The sequence below is a fragment of the Mesocricetus auratus genome, unplaced genomic scaffold (assembly GCF_017639785.1).
Source record: "Mesocricetus auratus isolate SY011 unplaced genomic scaffold, BCM_Maur_2.0 Super-Scaffold_100022, whole genome shotgun sequence".
Taxonomy (NCBI): domain Eukaryota; kingdom Metazoa; phylum Chordata; class Mammalia; order Rodentia; family Cricetidae; genus Mesocricetus; species Mesocricetus auratus.
Genome location: NW_024429203.1, coordinates 18,609,781 through 18,632,956, shown reverse-complemented (window position 1 = coordinate 18,632,956; position 23,176 = coordinate 18,609,781). Strand labels below are relative to the sequence as shown.

At 39.8% G+C, this 23,176-nt stretch overlaps 3 protein-coding genes across 3 annotated transcripts; 2 read left to right on the top strand and 1 right to left on the bottom strand.

Moving 5' to 3' along the window:
* The first annotated feature begins 231 nt into the window (after nucleotides 1-231).
* LOC101825207 (olfactory receptor 10G4-like) lies at nucleotides 232-1,161 on the top strand. Its single transcript, XM_005069261.2, has one exon. It carries the CDS (start codon nucleotides 232-234, stop codon nucleotides 1,159-1,161), a length of 930 nt encoding a protein of 309 aa, XP_005069318.2.
* Nucleotides 1,162-11,924: 10,763 nt separating this feature from the next.
* LOC101842239 (olfactory receptor 10G9-like) lies at nucleotides 11,925-12,860 on the top strand. The gene is given in 3 exon segments (XM_013112884.1): nucleotides 11,925-12,405; nucleotides 12,408-12,670; nucleotides 12,672-12,860. Coding segments are annotated over 3 exon segments (933 nt in total).
* A 9,018-nt stretch (nucleotides 12,861-21,878) lies between these two features.
* On the bottom strand, nucleotides 21,879-22,814 carry LOC101841972 (olfactory receptor 10G7). Its single transcript, XM_005069386.1, has one exon. The coding sequence runs from the start codon at nucleotides 22,812-22,814 to the stop codon at nucleotides 21,879-21,881; it is 936 nt and encodes a 311-aa protein (XP_005069443.1).
* Nucleotides 22,815-23,176: the final 362 nt, after the last annotated feature.

Below are 23,176 nucleotides of genomic sequence, written 5' to 3'. Positions count from 1 at the left end.
TCTCTCTGTCTTTTTGGAGTGTGAATATTTCTGTGTCTCTTTCTACATGCCTGTGCTTGAGAAAAAAGAGATACTGAAATCATTTCATCATCTTTACCGAAGAAACTTTGAAATGCACAAAACTGAGTGAACTCTATAGTTATCCATCATGACGGATACAGTGGTCAAATAGAGAAGTAATCCTTAGTTCTCAGTTATATGCAAATTGAAATAAACAAAAGATGAGAAGAAATGTCAAATGTGACCCTAGTGACCACATTCTTTCTCTCAGGCCTTCCCCACCCACCAGCCCTGGACACTATGCTCTTTGCAATCTTCCTAATGATCTACATTCTCACTGTGCTGGGAAACCTTCTCATCCTGATGGTGATCAGGATGGAGTCCCACCTCCACACACCCATGTACTACTTTCTCACCAACCTCTCCTTTATTGACATGTGGTTCTCCACAGTTACGGTGCCCAAAATGCTGATGACTTTGGTGTCCACAGAGGGTGGGGCTATCTCCTTCCACAGCTGTGTGGCACAGTTCTACTCCTTCCACTTCCTGGGTAGCACTGAGTGTTTCCTCTACACAGTCATGTCCTATGATCGCTACCTGGCCATCAGTTACCCACTCAGGTACAGCAGCATGATGAGCGGGACAGTGTGTGCCCTCCTGGCTGCTGGCACCTGGCTCACTGGTTCCCTGCACTCTGCCGTCCAGACTTCATTGATTTTCCATTTGCCCTACTGTGGACCCAACCAGATCCAACATTATTTCTGTGATGGGCCACCCATCCTCAAGCTGGCCTGTGCAGACACTTCAGCCATTGAGATGGTCATCTTTGTGAACATCGGGGTGGTGGCTTCAGGTTGCTTCTTTCTGATTTCACTGTCCTATGTGTCCATTGTCTGCTCCATCCTGAGGATCCGCACTTCAGAGGGCCGACACAGAGCTTTCCAGACGTGTGCCTCACACTGCATCGTGGTCCTCTGTTTCTTTGTGCCTTGTGTTTTCATCTACCTGAGGCCAGGCTCCAGGGATACTGTAGATGCGGTTGTGACCGTTTTCTACACTGTGCTGACACCCCTACTCAACCCTGTTGTGTACACCCTGAGGAACAAGGAGGTGAAGAAAGCACTCCTGAAGCTGAAAGACAAAACAGCATCTCCCCAATGACAGTAATACTGTCAAGCACCATTAATTTTTTTAAATATCAATGATATAACTTAGTTATAAATCATTGCTTGAAATCACCTTCTCAGGATTACACAGTTTATATGTTTTCAATGGTTTTAGAAGTTATAATTATATCCACCATACATGTCGAATGTTCTCCACTCTTATCTATGATCTCTCTTACAAAGACATATTTCTTTAATCTTAAAAAATAACGTTATGCCACGTGGTGTCGGTCATGTACACATTTAATCCCAGAACTCCAGAGGTAGGTGGATGTCTGAGTTTGAGGTCAGCCTGGTTTACAAACCAAATTCCAGGACAACCAGGGCCACGTATAGAAACCCTGTCTGGAAACATACAAACAAATTGACAAACAATAAATAAATAACACTTTGATGTGGTCAAGATTTAATGTGAAGAAGATCTAACATGAAGGCTAAATTGCCTTTCCTTAGGCTGAGCTCATGTATTGCTTCCTCAAAGTTTATTTGTCATGCAAATGAATTTAAGAATATGCAGTCATTGAGTTCCTGTTCTGAAGCAGCAACAATTATCAGAGGTCATGCTATCTGAGATTGTGGTTTTCAAGTGTGCATTTTATTGTTATTAGTTCTCTTTGTATTTACAGTAATACTAATGTATGAAAAACAAGCTCATAATAATAATATATGCTGTGTATGTGTGATTATTATATATTTATACAAATTTATGTTTCTAGAAATGCTAATGTTCTGGTAGACAAAAATAGGAAACTATTCAAATGTGCAACAACTGACTGAAATAATTCTTTTGTGGAAACACATAATGTATGTTTTAAAGCAATGGCTTAATGATGATCTGGAAATGTTTATAAAATGTACTATGGAACTGTTATTTTGATTATGTCTAATAAGAATCAATATAATAAAACACCAAATGTTAAGACGGGAGAAGTAGTCTTTGGTTAAGAGCACTTGCTGATTTTGGAAAGCCTGGGTAGGTTTCTAGCACGCATGGTAGCTTACAACAGTCTATAACTTCAGTTTCAGGAGCTCTGATACCCTATTCTGGTCTCCCCAAGCATCAGGCATGTATATGGTACACACATACATATGAAGACAAAATAGTCATACACATCAAAATAAAAAATAAATTTTAAAGTATTTTTAAAAATCAAGTGTCTATTGAATATATAAATGAACAGTTTCCAACTAGGGGTAGTTTTGCCTCACTAGAATGATTTGGCATTGTCTGGAACTCTTGGTGATTGTTACAGATATTACCACCCAGTGGTTGCATGTCAAGAATCCATATAAACACTTTATAATCCATAGGATATCCACAAAGCAATATTTATAGTGCATGAACAGTCAGTAATGTTCATGGTAAGAAGTATACTGGGTATAAATGTAAATAAAAGTCACTAAGACCATGACAATGCATTTTACCAAATATTTTTGAAAAAATATAATTCCCGAAGAAATGGAGGATTGATTGTGCTTATGGACTGGGGGATTCAATGTTAAACTCTCACATGTTCTCTATTGATTTAGACCAGTGGCCTCTATCTTTGTATTTCAAAAACCCCAGGTTGTCATGGTAACCTTAAAGAAAAGAAGAAATGAGATGATTCACAGCATGTAACAAATTGAAAAGAAACACATTAAAGATCATTAGCAGTTCAGAGTAGTGCTTGTATGAGGTCTAACAAAAAATATAGGAGAAAGGAGAGTAAGATAGAGGCACATGTTCACCTGACCAAGATAACCTCTTTTGCAACAGAGAAAGAAGGGCATCTTCAGTAAATATTTTGAGTTATTTGTGTAACAAAGAATGAATCTTGTCTTCACCTCAAAATGTAGACATAAAAGACACCCTGTTCAGTTTGATTGCTTGTTTTGGTAATCTCTGTAAGTTTTATTTAGATAGTGCTATTTTGAAACAAACAACCAAAAGAGGCTAATCAGACAAGTTATGCCGCAGACCAAATTTATTATGCCATATAATGCAAAGTTTTTATTTCACTTTCATTAGCCAGAATGTAATGAATCTAAAACAAACAAGAATATATGTGAATATATCTGATACAAAACATTGTAATTAGTGAAATAATTGTAGTTGCAATTTTTAATTATGTAAAAAAATTACTCATTCTTGGCATGATAAAGATCTAAAAGGGAGAATATCTTGCAACATCAAACTTCATTAAATTTTATTCAATTTAAAATATATTAAAAATTTTATAATTACATTTTAATCAGACTATTTCCCCTCCTCCAAATCTTTCCTCCTTTCCTTATCCAGCTCTAAGTTCTCTCTCTTAAAACAAGAACAAAAAATAAAACCAAAAGAAAACAAGGACCTAAACAAACAAATGAAAATCTTCAACAAGACAAAAAAAAAATACATCAAAAGAAAACAAATCACATGAAAAAATGCAGTCCATTTTGTGTTGGAGAGTTACTTCTGGATATGGAGCCTGCCCTGCTGTGTTGCTGATACACCCAGTGACATTCCATTAGAGAAAATTGATATTCCTTTTCACCAAAGCTATTAATTACAAATACCTCCGTGGTTAGATGTGGGACTTTGTGTCCACTTTTCCCTCTCAGGAGGTCTTTCTTATGCATGCTGTCACAGTCTCTGAGAGTTCCTAAGTGTATCAGCTATGCTGTGTCTGAAGATGCTAAAACGTTGAACTATTAATTATCTGAAAGTTAGTAAATCTCGAGTGTTAGGATGTGTACTCACATTGGAATCAATTGGTAGGATTCCCTGGAACCCTAAAAACTACACAAATGTTAGGGATGTTGGATGATTGAATTGATGACAACAGATGGTTTAAGAAACAATGGCATGCAGCTACAGAAAGCAGTCAAGTGATGCCCACTTATGCTTTGGGAATTTTTAAGTGGAAACCAATGGGTGGTGCTCCCCCAAGGGATGGCTAATAGTCCAACTATATGCCAGATTTATGTAGCTGCCTGTTTAGATCCCCTCAGACGTAAGTTCCCTGACCTTTACATTATCCACTACATGGATGATATTCTTTTGGCCGCAGCCGAAGAAAGACAATGTTACATAGCCTTTGCAGAGCTACAGGAGCTTCTGGAGGCCCGAGGATTTATTTTGGCTCCTGAAAAGATCCAAAAGAGACCCCCTTATACTTATTTGGGTCATCAAATTCAACAAACTGGCCTCCGGCCACAAAGACTCCAGATCGATTGTTCAAATTTAAAAACTCTTCATGATTGGCAGAGATTTTTGGGAGAGGTGCAATGGTTTCGTCCTTCTCTTTCTATTAAAACAGGGGCTCTTAAAGCGCTTTATGATATTCTTCCTGGGGATCCTGCTCCAACGTCCCCTAGACAGATTACCCCAGAGGCCAGGGAAGCCCTACAATTGTTGTTAAGAAGTATAGAGCAAGCCCACCTTCGGCGTATAGATTATGGGCAGCCCCTTGTTCTGGTTGTACTGTCATCTAGCTTTTCGCCCACTGCCGTGTTTTGGCAGACTGGTCCTATTTATTGGGTACATTTGTCAGCATCCCCTAAGAAGGTAGTGACCCCTTACTATGATCTCATTTTACAATTGTTGTGGAAGGCGCACAAGTTTAGCATTCAAACCTTTGGAAAGAGTCCTGATAAAATTATCCTTCCTTATGGTAAGGAGGAGGTGGAACATCTACAGATCTTCCATGATGGGTGGACCCTGTTTATTACATCTACAGGCGCTCAGTTTGATAACCAATATCCCAACAGCCCCTTGATGTCTTTTTTCAAAAAACACCCTGTGATCTTTCCCAAGATTTTAAAGGAGAACCCTCTAGTTGGAGCTCGCTCAGTCTTTACAGACGGCTCCTCCAAGGGTTTCGCGGTGGTGGTTTCTTCTCAGGTGCAGAAGAGGGTACCCATAGGGCAGATGTCAGCACAAGCCGCCGAGTTGTTTGCTTGCTTGATGGCTTTCCAAATGTTTGAGGGAGAGCCCTTTAATTTATATACTGATAGTGTTTATGTTGCCAACATTGTTAGACCTTTAGAAACTTCTCCATATGTTCTTCCAACCTCCCAGGTTCGTTCCTTATTAGTTCAGCTCCAACATCTTATTTGGCAGCGCATCCACCCTGCTTATGTGGGATTTATTCGTGCACATACTAACCTTCCAGGACCCCTTGCCCAGGGCAATGAAATTGCTGACTCCTTGACCCGCCCTAGGGTCTTATTTACTCAGGAGCAGCTTGCCCACCAGCTCCATGAGCGGTATCATCTAAATGCCCGCTCCATTAAATTTCACACTGGATGCCCCTTATCCATAGCGACACAGATTACCTCTCAGTGCCCTGATTGTGCCCCTTATCATAATTTTCCCAATGAGGGGGTAAATCCCCGGGGCCTCAGGGCCAACCATCTCTGGCAAATGGATGTCACTCACCTGCCGCAGGCAAGGAAATTAAAATACATGGATGTTTCGGTGGATACATATTCTAAACTGATTTTTGCCTCTCTCCACTCAGGAGAGAAGATTAAAGATGTTATTTCTCATTGCCTGCAGGCCTTTGCCTACATGGGCGTTCCTGATGCCCTAAAAACGGACAATGGCCCTGCCTATGCCAGCAATCGCTTTGCTGCCTTTTGCAGGGAACATCACATTGTCCATTCTTTTGGTATTCCTCACAACCCCACGGGACAGGCTATTGTGGAGCGCACCCATGCCACTCTCAAACAGTATTTTAAGAAAATAAAAAAGGGGAGTATGTTACCTCCCCAATATTCAGTTATCCACCATACTTTACATTTTAAATTTTTTGACCATAGACCGTAATAATTTGTCTGCTATGGAGAGACATTGGAACAAACCCTCCCAGTCCTTGGGATGGGTCAGATGGAAGGACTTAATTACAGGAAAATGGCAGCCACCCACCCCCCCTACTAGCTAGGGTCTGAGGGGCTGTTTGTGTTTTCCCTCCAGGAAGTGAGAAGCCCATTTGGGTCCCCGAACGGTGCATCAGGCATGTCGACCCCAATACTACTCCGGATACTAGGAATGCTCACCATGATAAAGATGATCCAACCATTGCTGAACACTCAGGTAAGGGAAATATGGGCGTTGGTGAGTATTCCCCCCCATGTTGATGCCAGTTAGTCATTCCAGCTCCCTGTTCATCAAATTTTAAAACACCAATAATACATTGGGAGCGGCTGCCACCAATGAGATTAAAAAGTCAGAAACTAGACATTCTGAGTTTCCCCCTCCTAAGCCTGATACCAGGGTCAAGAAGTAGGGAAACCCAAGAGATTGCCAGCGGCATACGCCTTTAATCCCAGTGGCATATGCCTTTAATCCCAACACGCCTTTATGAGGGAACATCCTGGGTTGAAAGTTGGATTGAAAATGGGTGAATAGCCGGGCGTTGGCAGCACACGCCTTTAATCCCAGTACTCGGGAGACACAGGCAGGCAGATCTCTTGAGTTCAAGGCCAGCCTGGTTTACAGAGCAAGTTCCAAGACAGCCTCCAAATAATACAGAAAAAAAAATTGGTAACAAGCTGGGCGGTGGTGGCACACGCCTTTAATCCCAGCACTTGGGGGAGGCAGAGGCAGGCGTATCTCTGTGAGTTCGAGGCCAGGCTGGACTGACAGCCTCAAACAATACAGAGAAACCCTGATTTAAAAAAAAATGGGTGAAACAAAAAATTTTGTAACAGTAAAGAGGTACTGGTATTAAGTAAAGAAAAAGAAAAAGACAAAGGTATATGGAATGAAAAATTGTAGTTTACATTTAAATTCTATTTTGTGAGTCATCTCTAAAAACTTTTGGCCAAAAGCTTGGCCTCTCTACCTTGCATCTACAGTTACAAGGAGTAGGTACAGCTGTACCCCATGACTGTAGCTCAAATGGAGGAATGATGAAGAACATACAGGACTTTTTAACCCTTTTAGTTCATGGATTGGCTGGAATTGTTCTTTTACATAGATATCAATTAAGGAAGCTTCATTGCAACAGACTAATCATGACCTAGGGAAAAAGGATGACTGAAAGATGCATGTATGTTCTGAATGTATGGTGTGGCCACACCGGTATGTATGAAATGTGATTGTGAATGCATGAGTGTGAACTGCTTATATGATTAAAAGGATACTTAAATCCCTTCAAAAATAGTTAAGAAGCTACCTAGATTGCTTTAAATATAGACAAAAGGAACATCCAGCCAGTCTGTTAATGTTTTAACAGAAAAATTTAAGATACAAATGAGGCCTTGTCAGCTAGTGAGAGCTCTACAGGTTAGATTGGGAAAGACTGCTCACAGACTTCAAATAATTTTCAAAAGTTATTTGGACACAGTATAGTTTACAATCTTTGAGTGATTTTCAGAAGTTTTTGGGAACTATTTAATGGATATGTCCTTTTTAATGGTCATCTACAAATAATCTAAATTTATCTAGATAGTTAACCAAGGAGGGTAGACAAATCCTTCTACTATTATGGTCCAGCTTCAACAGTTCAAAAAATTTTTTTAGAAAATAAAAAAGGGGGAATAATGTCCCCAGTCCCCACATGACTCATCAAATAATACACTCCTCATTCAAAAATTTTATAATGTGAATGCCAGTGAGCTTCAGACAGATTCTGGCATGATGGAACTTGAGCAACCATTGCTCAGGTCAAATGGAGACATGCATGCACTAAACAGTGGAGAAGACCCTAATTTGGGGTCGAGGGCATGTTTGTGTTTTCTTGTAGGAAAAGAATAAAAGCTTCGGCATGGAGCAGAGAAAAACTGGACCTGAGACCGTGGAAGCCTGCTCAAGCCAGTTCGAGATCTCCTAAATCAGTGTTCCTGACCCTTGATGTCATCAAATCTACAGCCCGAGAAAGAAATAAAACAGTCAGTTCGAGATTTCCAGTTTCTCAACAGACCTGCTGCATCAACCTTCCGGACCCATGAGTTTTCATCGTGAAGCCAACAGAAAAAAAAGGACCCATTTAAAACACTTGGACATTGGTATGGACTGTGATGAGGGGCAAAAGCCTCTTTTAAGTAATTGAACAGGACATGGTCACTTGAAATATCAGACTTGATGGTTCCTGTTTCTGGAATTACGACTAGGCCAGTGTATTTTTCTAGAGAGATGCAACTTGTACTAATGCGACAAAAAGGAGACTTTGACTCAAGTCGCATAATCAGCTGACATTAAATCAACAAACTGCATCACCACAGGAACAAATTGGTGCTCTGTGGATAGTGCAACAAGCCTATTGTTCATATTTTTCATAATGCTACATGTGTAACATCAATGATTGTACCTAATGTATCTGTGCAAGTGCACTTTCTAAATGCTTTCCTGAGCAGATCTTGGAACAATTGTAAACTTTATCAAATTGTAAATGTAAATCACATGCGGGTTACCCTTGTAACAGAATGTAAATCACATGTGGGTTACCCTTGTAACAGACGAAGGCTGGTAGAATGTTATGGCCCAGATCTGGTGATGGGTACGGTGATGGAGAGGCGCTATGTCAATGGGGGTCCTGGAAATGGTGGCAGTGGCGGTAGGCATTCTGGCTTTATGCCGAGCTCAAACGTGCCTTGTTCCAGAGGCAAGAGATCCGTAACCAAGTATTGCTTAGCCTAGCCCATGGCAATCCCGATAGCCATGAAGGTTGGTTACAGATGATTTTAAGTTGGGGTGCTCTGATGACGGGCCACCTGTGGGGAAGACCCCTCCCGCCTAAGACAGGGGTTCAAGGTCCCCCAAGGACGGGAAAGGGAGGGTGACCCTACTTGACCTAAGCCAGGAGTGCCTCATTTAAAAATAAAAAGGGGTGAATTGTGGGAACACCAGACCTTGAGCAGAGACCCACTTCCCCTTCTGCCTGGGAGTAGGCAGCTGTAAGACAATGTTTACTAAAAACAATACAATGCCTGGGGGCATTAAGTTCCTGGAAAAGGCCTGCCCGCAGAAACCACCCTGAGCTCGACCTTGTCCAGAGACTAACCGCCTCTTCTGCCACGCCCAGATCAGTTTCTGGGGTCAGAGCAGAACCAGCCAGGGTAGAGGAGAGAGCAGAAGCTTCTCTGGTGGGAGCCTTTCTTAGGAAGTTTTCTTGAACCTTTTTGGGGCCTGCTTAAAGTTTTCTTTACATCGTTGAACGAGTCTCTGTGTTGTCAATCCCCGACACCCTCCGCACGTTCTCGGACACAGGCCGCGCAGCAGACGCGACAAAAAGATCCAGCAAGACATGGGATATTCTGAGGAGAGATATGCATGTTTATGAAAAGCCTTTCCTTCATGTTGCTGATGTAGTTTTGCTCATCAAGGGAACCTGGAAACCCAAGAGCAATCCTATCCCTTGAGACATGAAACCAAGGTAAGCTCCTGAACATTTAGTCATGCTGGTTTCTAGCCTGTGACATAATTAGCTTGACTTTTAATTAGAAAGGAACACCCTTTTCTTATCTCAGAGTGTCTCTTTATATTATAACCTGAAAATTAGTGCTTGTCCATATCATGTTAGAAGGTGGGACATTTTTGGAAAAGCTCAGGTATGCTTGGCTACTACAATGAATCACACTCCATAGATGTTCTTGAGTGAATTTAACTTGTCTTCCATTCAGTTACTTTTTTCTTTTAGTATAAATATTTCATCAAGGATATTTGTAAATTCTTCAGCTTCATCCTAATTTTAACTTCTTAGTCTGTCTCATTAGATAGGTACATAGGAAGATGGATAGATGGCCAATAGATAGATGCAGTAACTGCATGATTTCAAGTAATAGTGATGTTGTTACATTAGCCTTGTAACTTAAATACCAGTCTTCCTGGTTGAGGTTCCTGCTCAAGGCTCAGGCTACCTTGCACTTCTCCTCATGGACATTTTCTTTTCTATCAACTCTAAATATATATTCTCTGTGATTGGGTCCTGTTGCCGCAGTAGATATTTCATAGCTCCATTTCCTTGATTGAGGGGGGTCCTTATGGTCATTATGGTAACTTCAATAATCTGGTTTCTACTATTTTTTCTCATATTTGTGAAAACAACTTTCTTGTCACTGAAGCCACACTTTTTACATATAAGATGAATTTAATCCTGAATCTTCTAAGAGCACATGCTTTATTCTTTCTTAGTGGAAAATGGTTTCACAAGTCAACTCACAACACAGTAAAGTTAAAACAATTAAACTAAAAAACAATTCTTAGTTCTAGAAAATGTTTTGAATCAAGTAAAAATGATCACTTCGGTCCTAGCCATACATAGTATTACCACTAGTGAGTGATATGGGGATCTCTCTGATGGCATTGACTTCAATTTTAAGTCATAGGTGTTGAGTAAGAAGCACAGACTTGACATAATTATTTCCTTCTGTGAAAGCAGTGTTTCATTTGAGGGTTATGAGGAAAGAGAGTGTGGATAAAATACAGTCTCTAACAAATTCAGTATCAGAAAGCAACCAGAAACCTAATATAAAGTATGAGTATCAGCACTTTGTGGTTGAGAGAGCACATACGAATCTGATCTTCTTAATAAAACATACATAGGGAGGAATCAGGGAGCTAATGTGTATGAAGCTTTTTTTTTCTGGACAGAGGAATTGTTGTAGGTGATCCTACCGTGTAGTGGGGCATCTGGTGTTCTTAGGTGACTTGGAGACTCTAGGGAGACTCGATGAGAAGCATGCAGTAATGGGGCGCCACTGAACGGGCAGGAACAAAGCCGTTAATAACTTCCTGTCAAACTGGGGGGTTTCTGAGATTCCAATAGAACTGACATACTCCTTTTCTAAGATCCAGAAGAGGCAATTCTGCAGTATTTCAGCAGACCTCAGTACTGTATGGTCCACTGTCATTTACCGAGTAGAGACTGCATGCCAATCTTTGCTTGCATCTTTCTGTCAGGAAGACAGTATGAGTGTTGTTAAATAACACAACTCCTATCAAATGGTTGAAATATGCCATGGACTTCAACGATATTTATTAATGTTGGCAAGTTTTTTTTTGATTCTCCAAGATTCTGTGGGAATCCAAAGGAGAAAATGGATTTTAATGGGTAGAACTCTAGACAGACTCCATGATTGCTACAAATTAGTACATCCTCCCTGACTAATCACATTTCCCCAAATAGGTACCTAGATATGAACATGGCTGGGGACTGCCTCTTTCATTGATCACACTTAGTTTTATGGAAAGTTACTCTCCAGGAAACAGAAAAATTACATGCCATATTGTGTCAACGATAGGTACCTAGAATTGGGTAGCTCTTCCAGTGACTTCTAGAAGTCAGAAGTAATGGAATCTGCTAAGAACCATTAAACACATGAGAAGCTCAGAAGCTCAGATATAAAACTGTAAAAAACTAAATTCTATCAGAAACTGTACTAGCTTAGAATAAAATTCTGAACCTCAGGTAAGATTATATAACTAACTGGTTTGGACCCTGAGTTTTAAGATCTGTGAGTTACAATATAGCAGGCCTGACCCACAAAATGTTGAGAATGACATATTTGTATGTTTTATGTAGTTGTGGGAAATCATGATCTACCCAAATAAAACTAAAACAAAGACATTTTCCTGTGAGCTTTTCTTCTTGTATGCATTTGTATATGGCACTGTTTGTATTCCTAGGCCTGTATGTGAGAGAGGTGCTTAGTCTTTTCACCACTATCACTAAAGGAGACCTAAATGAAATAACATAAAATCTAATATTATGAAACAGGTAATTATTTGCTAATGTCTGAGTGATTGTTATATCTCTATAGGGAGAATGTTCCAGGGTAGAAGAAATGTCAAATGTGACCCTAGTGACCACGTTCTTCCTCTCAGGCATTCCTCATGCACCGACCCTAGACAACATGCTCTTTGCCATCTTCCTAGTGATCTATATTCTCACTGTGCTGGGAAACCTTCTCATCCTGATGGTGATCTGGTTGGATTCCCACCTCCACACACCCATGTACTACTTTCTCACCAACCTCTCCTTTATTGACATGTGGTTCTCCACAGTCACGGTGCCTAAAATGCTGATGACCTTGGTGTCCCCAGAGGGTGGGGCTATCTCCTTCCACAGCTGTGTGGCACAGCTCTACTCTTTCCACTTCCTGGGTAGCACTGAGTGTTTCCTCTACACAGTCATGTCCTATGATCGCTACCTGGCCATCAGTTACCCACTCAGGTACAGCAGCATGATGAGCGGGACAGTGTGTGCCCTCCTGGCTGCTGGCACCTGGCTCACTGGTTCCCTGCACTCTGCTGTCCAGACTGCACTGACTTTCGTTTGCCCTACTGTGGACCCAACCAGATCCAACATTATTTCTGTGATGGGCCACCCATCCTCAAGCTGGCCTGTGCAGACACTTCAGTCAATGAGATGGTCATCTTTGTGAACATCGGGGTGGTGGCCTCAGGCTGCTTTCTGCTGATTGTGCTATCCTGTGTGTCCATTGTCTGCTCCATCCTGAGGATCCGCACCTCAGAGGGCCGACACAGAGCTTTCCAGACATGTGGGTCACACTGTATCGTGGTCCTCTGTTTTTTTTGTGCCTTGTGTTTTCATCTACCTGAGGCCAGGCTCCAGGGATGCTGTGGATGGAGTTGTGGCCGTTTTCTACACTGTGCTGACACCCCTACTCAACCCTGTTGTGTACACCCTGAGGAACAAGGAGGTGAAGAAAGCACTGGTCAAACTCAAAGACAAAATAGCATTTTCTCAGAACCAGTAACCACTGGTAAAAAGATACTTCATTTTCCAACATCAGAAATACAATTTAATTGTAATTCAACTTTGATTCAACTTCTCAGGAATATTCAATTCTTATATTTTCTAAAATTTTTCACATTGCAATTAGATCTCTGTCATGATATAAATGTGCTCATTGTTTGCTATTTTATCCATTTGCACATGATTTATCTTTAAAAAACAACACTAATAAAGAAATGTGATGTTATCTCCGTTCCTTAAGAAGTTGAAATTCTCTTCTAGCTAATATGATAGAATTCTCCTTTTGGGTCCGTTTCTCTTGTGCATGTACTCTAAAGTCATAATCAAGTCATTATTGCAATTAGCAGAAGTCATGTTTTTTGTGGTGTAGTACTTCAGATGCTTTTTTTTTTTACTCTTTTAGTAGTTCTGTGCTATTCTGTATGCATAGCTATGAAAATATATTCAAAACAAGTTTAATAATATGTAATATGTAGCTTTCTAAGCATAATTCTACATCTAAATGTATGTGTGTATGAATATGTGTATGTAGTATTTTATAAAATATTTCTAAATGTTCCATTTCAAGTGAACAAAATTCAACAATTCAAATATGTAACAATTGAATGAAGTTATTTTCCTGTATATTTACATAGTAGAGTGTTACAAAGCAATGGTCTTGATGATATACAACTATTTATAGCATGCATTATTGAGCTACCAGTTTTTTACTATATTTATTATGATTAAACATCTAAAATCAAAATACATTAAACATACAAATACATTGAATCATAACAAATATAGTAAAAAGTAAAATCTTAGTCAACTACTCTCCTTTAACATGGCAGGTACTTTTTCCATCTCTAGGAAAGTCACTTTCTCTTTGGTAAGACAAAGTGTGGTGCAATACAAAACAATCAGTGAAGTAAATGATCTCCAGTCATATTCACAGCTAAGTACACATTTGGGGAAAAGTAATTATCCAAGGAGAATTATAACAGACAGCGAGATTCAAAATTTTAAGGATGCTAATTCTCAGACTAGTTTGCGCACCCTTAGGATGAAGCAGGAGGTTGTGGAAGTTTGGGATGAATCAGTCTCTTTTTGACATGTCAGGAGGTTCCCTCATGAACTCATAACAGCAGTGGTTCTCAACACAAGAGTTACACAAGATCCACCTACTCAACACTTCAGAGTGGAGGGAGGAGGGGAATAAAAGCCCAGAAGCTGAGGTGTGACTGATAATTAATTGTTGCCTGCTAGAGGAAGGGGAGTCATTTTTCTCTAGGGGTGGTGCTTCTCATAACTGGATTATGCTCTAGTAGATGGGTATGGGACAATGCTAATTAGATTCAGTGAGTCATTAATAAGAATGAGAATAAGAAATTATGAACTTGGAAAAAAGGATATATGTGTTGGGTACCCAGGAGGCTTCAGAGATTTTATAGAAAAGGTGTAAACGTGGTCCAAATTCCATGTATTCATTTATGAAAATCTCAAAAAAAGGTAAAATATTATATTTAAGAAGTTTAATTCAGAATATTAATGTTAATTGATCACTTCGCAGTGTTACCGAGGTTTTTGAGAACTTCCCCATTTCATTCATATAAAAAGTGTAGATGATAATGCTACCGCAATTCACATTTTTATGATGAATATTAGTCTATTTCCTAATCATCAAAACCTTTGAATGGTTTACTTTATAGGGAAAAGGGATTTTTGTTAATATGAGTACGTTACTTAAATGAAACATCTGTCCTGGATTAATCATAAAGGACTTCATGTAGTAACCCAATGTCATCAGAAGGCGTAAGAGAAAATTTCAAAGTCATAAGCAAGGGATATCACAATAAGGCAAGGCCTGGAAAAATCAAAGGGTCTCAAATGAAGGACTCTAGATCAGTTTTAGAATATGGGAAAGGCAAGTAAAGAAATGGTCTTCTAGAATTCCCAGAAGAAATTAATTCTGTGTACCAACTGCTGAATGCCTGGTTTATTCATGTTTCTGTTCCCCAGAATTATCAAGATAATGAACTTGTGTTGCCTTAAGAAAAGAAGTGAAGGCATCTGTGTATATATAAAACAGCTTGAGGATGGGCAGCACATCACAGAAGTATCAGTAGATCTGTCTGTGTCCACTGTTGGAACAACAGAAAACCAGTGTGGTTCAGACAACAGAGTCAGGAACCCACTGAACCAAGTGCCAGCACTCATCATATTACTGTACCTGAATGGGGAACAATGAGCAAGGGGTGATCATGGAACATGACTGTGTATAGGAAACTCACTCAATCCTCTATTACCGATGACTCGAACTTCGTCTTGTGCATTCTGCAGGATCCTTTCCCCTCTTCAGACTTGAAACTGGCAAACTTTCTGGATACCTTCTGTTACAAACTCAAAAATTCACAAGTACAGAAAACTACAGCCACCCTGGTGTAGGATTATCTCTATTTACAAAGACGGGCCAATGATGCTTTTACTAGAAAGCAGAAAAGTAAAAATATAAGATCTCAACATACTTCTTTTAAAAACTAGGAAAATAGACCCCCCAACATTCCCAGGCCTAGCTCATGTCAAACAGAACATACACAGGCGCAGACTGCTAAATTCCTCATAACCTCCACGTACTGGGCCACAAAACAAATCTCAACACATACAGGTAAATGAAATAACTCTATGTTTCCTCTCTGCTCACAAGGTTTGGATCAATAGTAGAGGATAAAAAGAATCTCTAATAGCTACACAAACCCATGGAGACTGAATATCACATCATTGAGTGATGAATGGGTAAAATAAGATATAAAACGTGGAATTAAACAAAAATGAAAACAACAAACAGTACTCCTGGGACACCATAAAAGCTGTCTTAGGAGGGAAATTTAAAGCTCTAAGTGTCTAAATTAATAAAATCTAAAAATACATTGGAGTAAAAAATATGTAGAGTCAGAGAAAAAAGCAGAGGAAGAAAGAAAATAGAAATAATTTTAAAAGGAGAAAAATTCAGAGAGCAGGAATAAATGACTTGATGACACAACTCAAGAATTTGGAAAACAAAACTAAACCATGTCTAAATCCCGCAGATAAGAAGACAGAACAGAACTTAATGAATACTAATAAAGAAAACAACACAAAGAATCAACAAATCTAAGAGCTGGTAAAATGAAGGATAAACAATATTGACAGACCCTTGGCCTGGCTAACCAAAAGAGAGATATCATTCCAATTAGAAGAATCAGAAATGAACAGAGAAACATTATGACAGACACGAAAGAAATTTAAAATATTATGAGTACTCTACAAAACTATACTTAATTAAGTTAAAATAATCTATAAGAAATAGATGAATTTCCAGAAACATTCAAACCACCAACAACTAAACAGACCCATAATAAAAGGAGTTCAAAACAGGAGTAAAAGGCATTGGACTAAAAAATGCCCAGATTCAGATGGATTCTAAGCAATATTCTACCAGACTTCAAAGAGATCTGTGACCAACACTTCTTAAATTATTAAAAAGACAAGAATTGGTTTTATTCTGTAAAACCAATATTATTGTTATACCCCAACCAGGTAAACACATTAAAAAATAAAAGAAAAAACTGTAGTCCAATATTCTTGTTGAACAGAGATTCAAAAATGTTCATTAAAATACTTTCAAATTGAATTCAAGCATATATAAAAGATTATGCAACATAACAAAATTGTCTTTACCCTAGATGATCATGGATAGTTCAATGTATTAGTGAAACAGTATTTTTAAAGAGACAGAAACATAAGTTCTTTTAATTACTGATTAACGGCCTTAATAAACATTTAAACCCTTCCTTCTTTTCCTCCCTCCCTCCCTCCCTCCCTCCCTCCCTCCCTCCCTCCCTCCCTTCCTTCCTTCCTTTATTTCTTCCTTCCTTTTGTTGTTTCACAAGACAGGTTTCTCTGTGCATCAGCCCTGGCTGTCCTAACTCTAATTGCAGACCTGGATGTCCTCAAACTAACAGAGATCCATTTGCCTCTGCCTCCCAAGTGCTGGTATTAAAGGCCTGTGCCACCATACCTGACTCAATTCAGCCATTTTTATGTCCAGTTAATTATATTTATTTTATATACCCATATTTATTAACTTTGCAATGGATTTAACTATAAATGAAATTTATGTAACATTAAGATATATCAAATTAGCATTTAAAAAGGAAACCATAAACAGTATTGAAATTGTGATATATTATATACTTTACCTGGATTATCTCAGGTTAACATTTAGGAGGTGTTCTGATAGGTTCTGTCATCTAAATGGGCATGATAGGTAAGGAATATAGTTAAGCTTTCATCCCACACTATCTGGTACCAAAGCAGTAGTATTATCTTTTATTCTATGCTGCTTTTAGAAAACTTCCAGGCACTACTTTTTTACATGTCAAGGCAATATAAGTGAACAACTTAATCACCAAAAAAAGAAGATATTTTGTATAGTTATGCTTACATATGTGAATACGGATTTTGCATGTATATGTTATTTATATACACAGCAATTTAATTTTCTCTTGTCATTACTGCCTCAAGAAAATATAACCTGAAATGCATGATTTCCATGTACAACCCTCTTCAGATGTGATATTTTCATGTGACTGAAAATGGAGTAAAGGATAAATGAACGAAATGAAGAGAGATGGAAAGTAAGTTTGTTAAAAGCTCTGAAAAGCAAAACGACTGATTGTTTAACTAATAAAATTAACATTATCAGGATAACTTAGTTTTGAAAATCTGTGTCCTTATTAGTGCTCTAAAGATCTATCAGTATTGCTTTCACAGGAAAATTTTAGAAGAAAATTAAGACAACGACACTGCATCTGATGTTTGCTTGCATTCCACATCTGCAATGGTGAAACTTTGGATAATCTTTGATTATATTATACCATATTTTCATCCATTTTCTTGAACCTTTTTCTTAAATCAGCAGTTCTTGAAGCATGAGACTATAAAAGTAGTCATAGATTCTTGTAACCAGGGATATCATTTTCAGGTAAATCCATTTCTAAAATATGGTATGGGTGTGTTTACAACCTATCTGATCGATTTTTCTGAAATAGCATGTTCTGAGCTAATAAGCAATTTGAAAGAATAAGTATAAGTAATAAGTGGATAATATTAAGGGATTCAAATCCTTAAGGTTAGCATAAATTTTATAATAATAATCCCAGTGCTGATAGATACTTGTGTTGGTCAGTGCAGCCCCATTTTCTTAGTAATTAATCAATGCAACAATTTCATCAATTATTTTCATTAAGTGACATCTAAGTCTCAGGAATTGAAGACACAGAGAGCAATGAAAAAAAGGTGGATTTTAGAATGTTACAAAGCGCATATGAGATGGCATGGTAAACCGACGGCATCCTGCAAAGATGAGGTGAGGCGGTTAGTCAGCCCCAGCTAGGAAAGGTGATGATTTGCACATATAAATAACAAAGGCATATGTTAACCATATGGAGTTTAATGAAAATTTCACACACCATTCATAAAGTTTATATGGTATGCCCTAAATCCACCGTTTTTTATTTGTACTGCAAATTACATTGCGCTTGAATCTTTTAATTCTAAGGAGAGAAAAATTGGTCACTAGAGACAAAAACTAAAGCATTCTACATTTCTCTTTATGTCCATGATAGGTATATTAGTGGACAGGGACCTGCATCTAAGTGGGCAGAAGGCTGAGATTGCTTGCCCCTATGGGTGGATCAGAGGGCGGCTCCAACTGGGCTGCTTTAAGAGGTTTGGTATAGGCTTTAGACAATATCATGAGATTTGCAGACAAATGGATGGAACTAGAAAAAAATCATCCTGAGTGAGGTAACCCAGACCCAGAAAGACAGTATGTACTCACTCATAAATGCATGCTAGGTGTAAAGTAAAGGATAACCAGACTACAATCCATAGCTCCAGAGAAGCTGGGTAACAAAGAGGACCCTGAGAGAGACACCTGGATTGCCCTGGGAAGGGGAAATAGATGAGATCTCCTGAGTAAACTGGGGCTTGGGGCATGGTAGAGGGGAGGGAATGGGGGACAAGAACATGAGGGAATACGATGGTCGAGTTGTGGGAGGGACAGAGTGGGAGAGCATGAAAGAGGTACCTTGATAGCGGAGCCATTATGGGGTGAGGGAGAAAACTGGTGCTGGGGAAATTCCCAGGAATCCGCCAGGGTGACTCCAGCTATGACTCCTAGTAAGAGCAGAGAGGGTACCTGAACTGGCCTTCTTCTGCAATCAGATTAGTGAGTACTCTAATTGTCATCATAGAACCTTCATCCAGTAACTGATAGAAGCAGATGCAAAGATCCACACCCAAGGACTGGGCCTAGCTCCAGGAGTCCAGTTAAAGAGAGGGAGGATGGATTACATAAGCAAGAAGGGGCATTCACAGAGGCAGCTGACCTGGGCTAGCAGGACACTAGTAGCACAGACACTGAGACTGGCAATTAATAAATGGGATCTCCTAAAACTGAGAGGCTTCTGTAAGGCAAAGGACAGAGTCAACAAGACAAAGCAGTTCAAGGACTCTACACCTCTACACTGACAGCTGGGGAGCCTGCATGGGACAGACCTATGCCCTCTGCATGTGGGTGATAGTTGTGTAGCCTTATCTGTTTGTGAGACCCCTGGGCCCAAGATCTATCCCCTGGTAGATGAGCTGGCTTTTTTGGAGCTCATTCCATATGGTGGGACACTTTGCTCAGCCTTGATGCAGGGGGAAGGGGCTTGGTCCTGACTCAACTTAATGTGCCAGGGATTGTTGACTCACCATGGGAGGCCTTAGCCTCTCTGAGGAGTAGATGGGGGGGTTGGGTGGAGATGGGGGGTGGAGAAGGAGGAAGTGAGGAAGGGGAAACTGTAGTTGGTATGTAAAATGGATAAAAACATTAAAATTAAAAAAAGAGGTTTAGTATAAAGCAGTGTGATGTAACACTTTTTACATTGTGGAAAAAACAGAAGCATGCCTTATTCTCTTCTTGGTAAACTATGGGGAGATTTCAAAGAGAGTGTTATGTACGTATTAACAGCTATCATTGAGCACATTGTGTGGTGCATAGCTGTAACTAGCAGACTGAAGCAGGAGAACTGAAAGTTCAAAGCCAACCTGGGCCACACAGTGAGATGTTATCTCATAAACAGAGATGGAAAAACAAAACCAAATAAAAAACAGTACAATGGTAGAAATTCTGAATTATGGTCAAAGTCAGGCCAGTGGTGAGTACTTATGATCATTGGTTTTCAGCTTTGCAAAATGAGGTGAGTTCTATAGTGGGCCTTTGTCATTGCACAACCTTGTGCGTAGGTTACAGCTTTATGAGTGTTGTGTGCTAGGCTGCCTGAGTTAGTAGGATTTTCTTCTCAGCACAGTATCACAGCTTACTCAAGGAAGCTACTGCAAGCTAGGACAGAAGGCTTTTCTTTCTCCAACACCTCTGAAATGCAGTTGGAACAAATATTAGGAGTCTGGGTAACTTTCATATTAGTTTTCCAGCTCACTGTCCTCATCTGTTAGAAAGGGTGGCAAGTATTGTGTTAAGAGAATGCATAGCATATAAATGAAACATTTTTAGGAAATGCAATTCATACTTTCTTCATATGTGTATTTGTGGACAATTGATTGGAAGGGTTATGGTGCAAATCATACCTCTCAGAAAGTATCCAAAGTGCATTTTTTAAAATTTAAATTAGAAACAAACTTACTTCATATGTCATTCCCAGCTCCCTCTCCCCCTCCCCTCCTTCCCTGCCACTGCCTCCCCTCCCCCTGCCACCCATCCCTACTTTTTTCTCCAGGGAGGGTGAGGCCCTCCATGGGGGAATCTCCAGAGTCTGTCATTTCATTCAGGTCAGGGCCTAGGCCTTCCCCGAAGAGTCTAGGCTGAGAGAGCATCCCTCATTGTGGGCTGGGCACCCAAAGTCCGTTTGTACACCAGGGGTAATTTCTGATTTACTACCCAAGGCCCCATAGATTACCTAGGCCTCCTCACTGACACCCACATTCAGGGAGTCTGGATCAGTCCCATGCTGGCCTCCCAGTGATCAGTCTAGGGTCCAATGGCTCCGTCTTGTTCAGATCAGCTGTTTATGTGGAGTTTCACCAGCTCAGTCTTGACCCCTTTTCTGTCACAGGGTTCCAGGAGTTCAGCTCAGTGCTTCTAAGCATTTTATACTTTAAGCCACATAAATGTGGCTTGCAGAACTGGCGTCTTTATACAAAAATCTGTATAAATTGGAGAATAAACTCAATGAATACCTTTGATTCTTTTTCTCTAAGGATATTTGTTTTATATTTTACACTTAATTTCTCTCTCTTTTTTTAAGGAATAAAATTTAAATTTTCTGAAATGGACACTTTGAATTTGGACAAAATGTCAGGAATTTTGCATGACAGGACAGCATACAGCTATTATTAGTGACCAATAGGAAACATGCAACATATATGTCACATTCATGGACAAAACTCTCAAAGCTTGTCATAGTATTAAAAAAGTAAAGATCTACAATAGTTTTAGCTCATGAAAGGAAATAAAGGCAGTAGGGGAAATAAAACTGCTTTGTCAAGGGTTGTTTTTAAAATGTCTATTTCTTCATATTATGTCTTTTAGTGGACTGTATTATATATAATTTTTATTAAGAAATGAATAAGACATACAAAGAAGGAGATTTCCAAAATCTTATTTCAATCCAATAAATCAACCTGCAAAATATGACACTGGATTGCAATTCTGGAAAATGTTAGTATAGGTAGCAAAATTAAGTTATTTTTCTGATGATTTCTTCAGAACACAAAAGCAAAGCAGTAGTATGAGCCTTCTGCTAAGATATCATGTTCACAGGGGTTTGCTTTGGGATTCTTACAAGTGTTTACCAAGGAATGGAAAAATTATCAGTTGCTTCATTAGAAATGAGGACTCGACATTTGAAGTACTCTTTCAAAGTCTCATGACCTCATTGAAAGCATAATTTAACCAGAGATTTTGAAGACATTAAGCATATTCTTCTTTTTTTGATTATTTACTCCGAGTAAACACTGACAAATATTTTAGTTTGACCAGTGCTTTCTTCACCTCCTTGTTCCTCAGGGTGTATACAACAGGGTTGAGTAGGGGTATCAGCACAGTGTAGAAAACGGCCACAACTCCATCCACAGCATCCCTGGAGCCTGGCCTCAGGTAGATGAAGAGACCAGGGCCAAAGAAACAGAGGACCACGATGCAGTGCGAAGCGCAGGTCTGGAAGGCTTTGTGTCTGCCCTCTGAAGTGCGGATCCTCAGGATGGAGGAGACAATGGACACATAGGACAGCAAAATTAGAAGGAAGCAACCCGAAGCCACCACCCCGATGTTCACAAAGATGACCATCTCATTGACGGAGGTATCTGCACAGGCTAGCTTGAGGATGGGAGGAGCATCACAGAAATAATGTTGGATCTGGTTGGGTCCACAGTAGGGCAAACGGAAAGTCAGTGCAGTCTGGACAGCAGAGTGCAGGGAACCAGTGAGCCAGGTGCCAGCAGCCAGGAGGGCACACACTGTCCCGCTCATCATGCTGCTGTACCTGAGTGGGTAACTGATGGCCAGGTAGCGATCATAGGACATGACTGTGTAGAGGAAACACTCAGTGCTACCCAGGAAGTGGAAGGAGTAGAGCTGTGCCACACAGCTGTGGAAGGAGATAGCCCCGCCCTCTGGGGACACCAAGGTCATCAGCATTTTAGGCACCGTGACTGTGGAGAACCACATGTCAATAAAGGAGAGGTTGGTGAGAAAGTAGTACATGGGTGTGTGGAGGTGGGACTCCATCCTGATCACCATCAGGATGAGAAGGTTTCCCAGCACAGTGAGAATGTAGATCACTAGGAAGATGGCAAAGAGCATGGTGTCTAGGGTCGGTGCATGAGGAATGCCTGAGAGGAAGAACCTGGTGACCATGCTCATGTTTGACATTTCTTCATATGAAATATGGCCATTAGATTTTCCTGACAGAGAACACAAAATATAAATTGTTTTATATTTTTTATATAGACACCTCAGTTCAAAGGAATGGTTGCTTCCTTAATCCAGCCATACCCCTGAAAGTACATAAAATTCATATGAAATGGTTAACTTTTAACAAGAGGATCAAATTTAGTATTTTTGTTTAGGGAAATTAGAAAAATTGTGCTCAAGTAATAACTAGTGCTGAAAGACTTCTCTCATCACCAACCTTCATTCTAATAGCATTCTCCTTTTTCCTTTAACATCTGCACATGCTGTGCATGTACACACACACACACACACACACACACACACACACACACACACACACA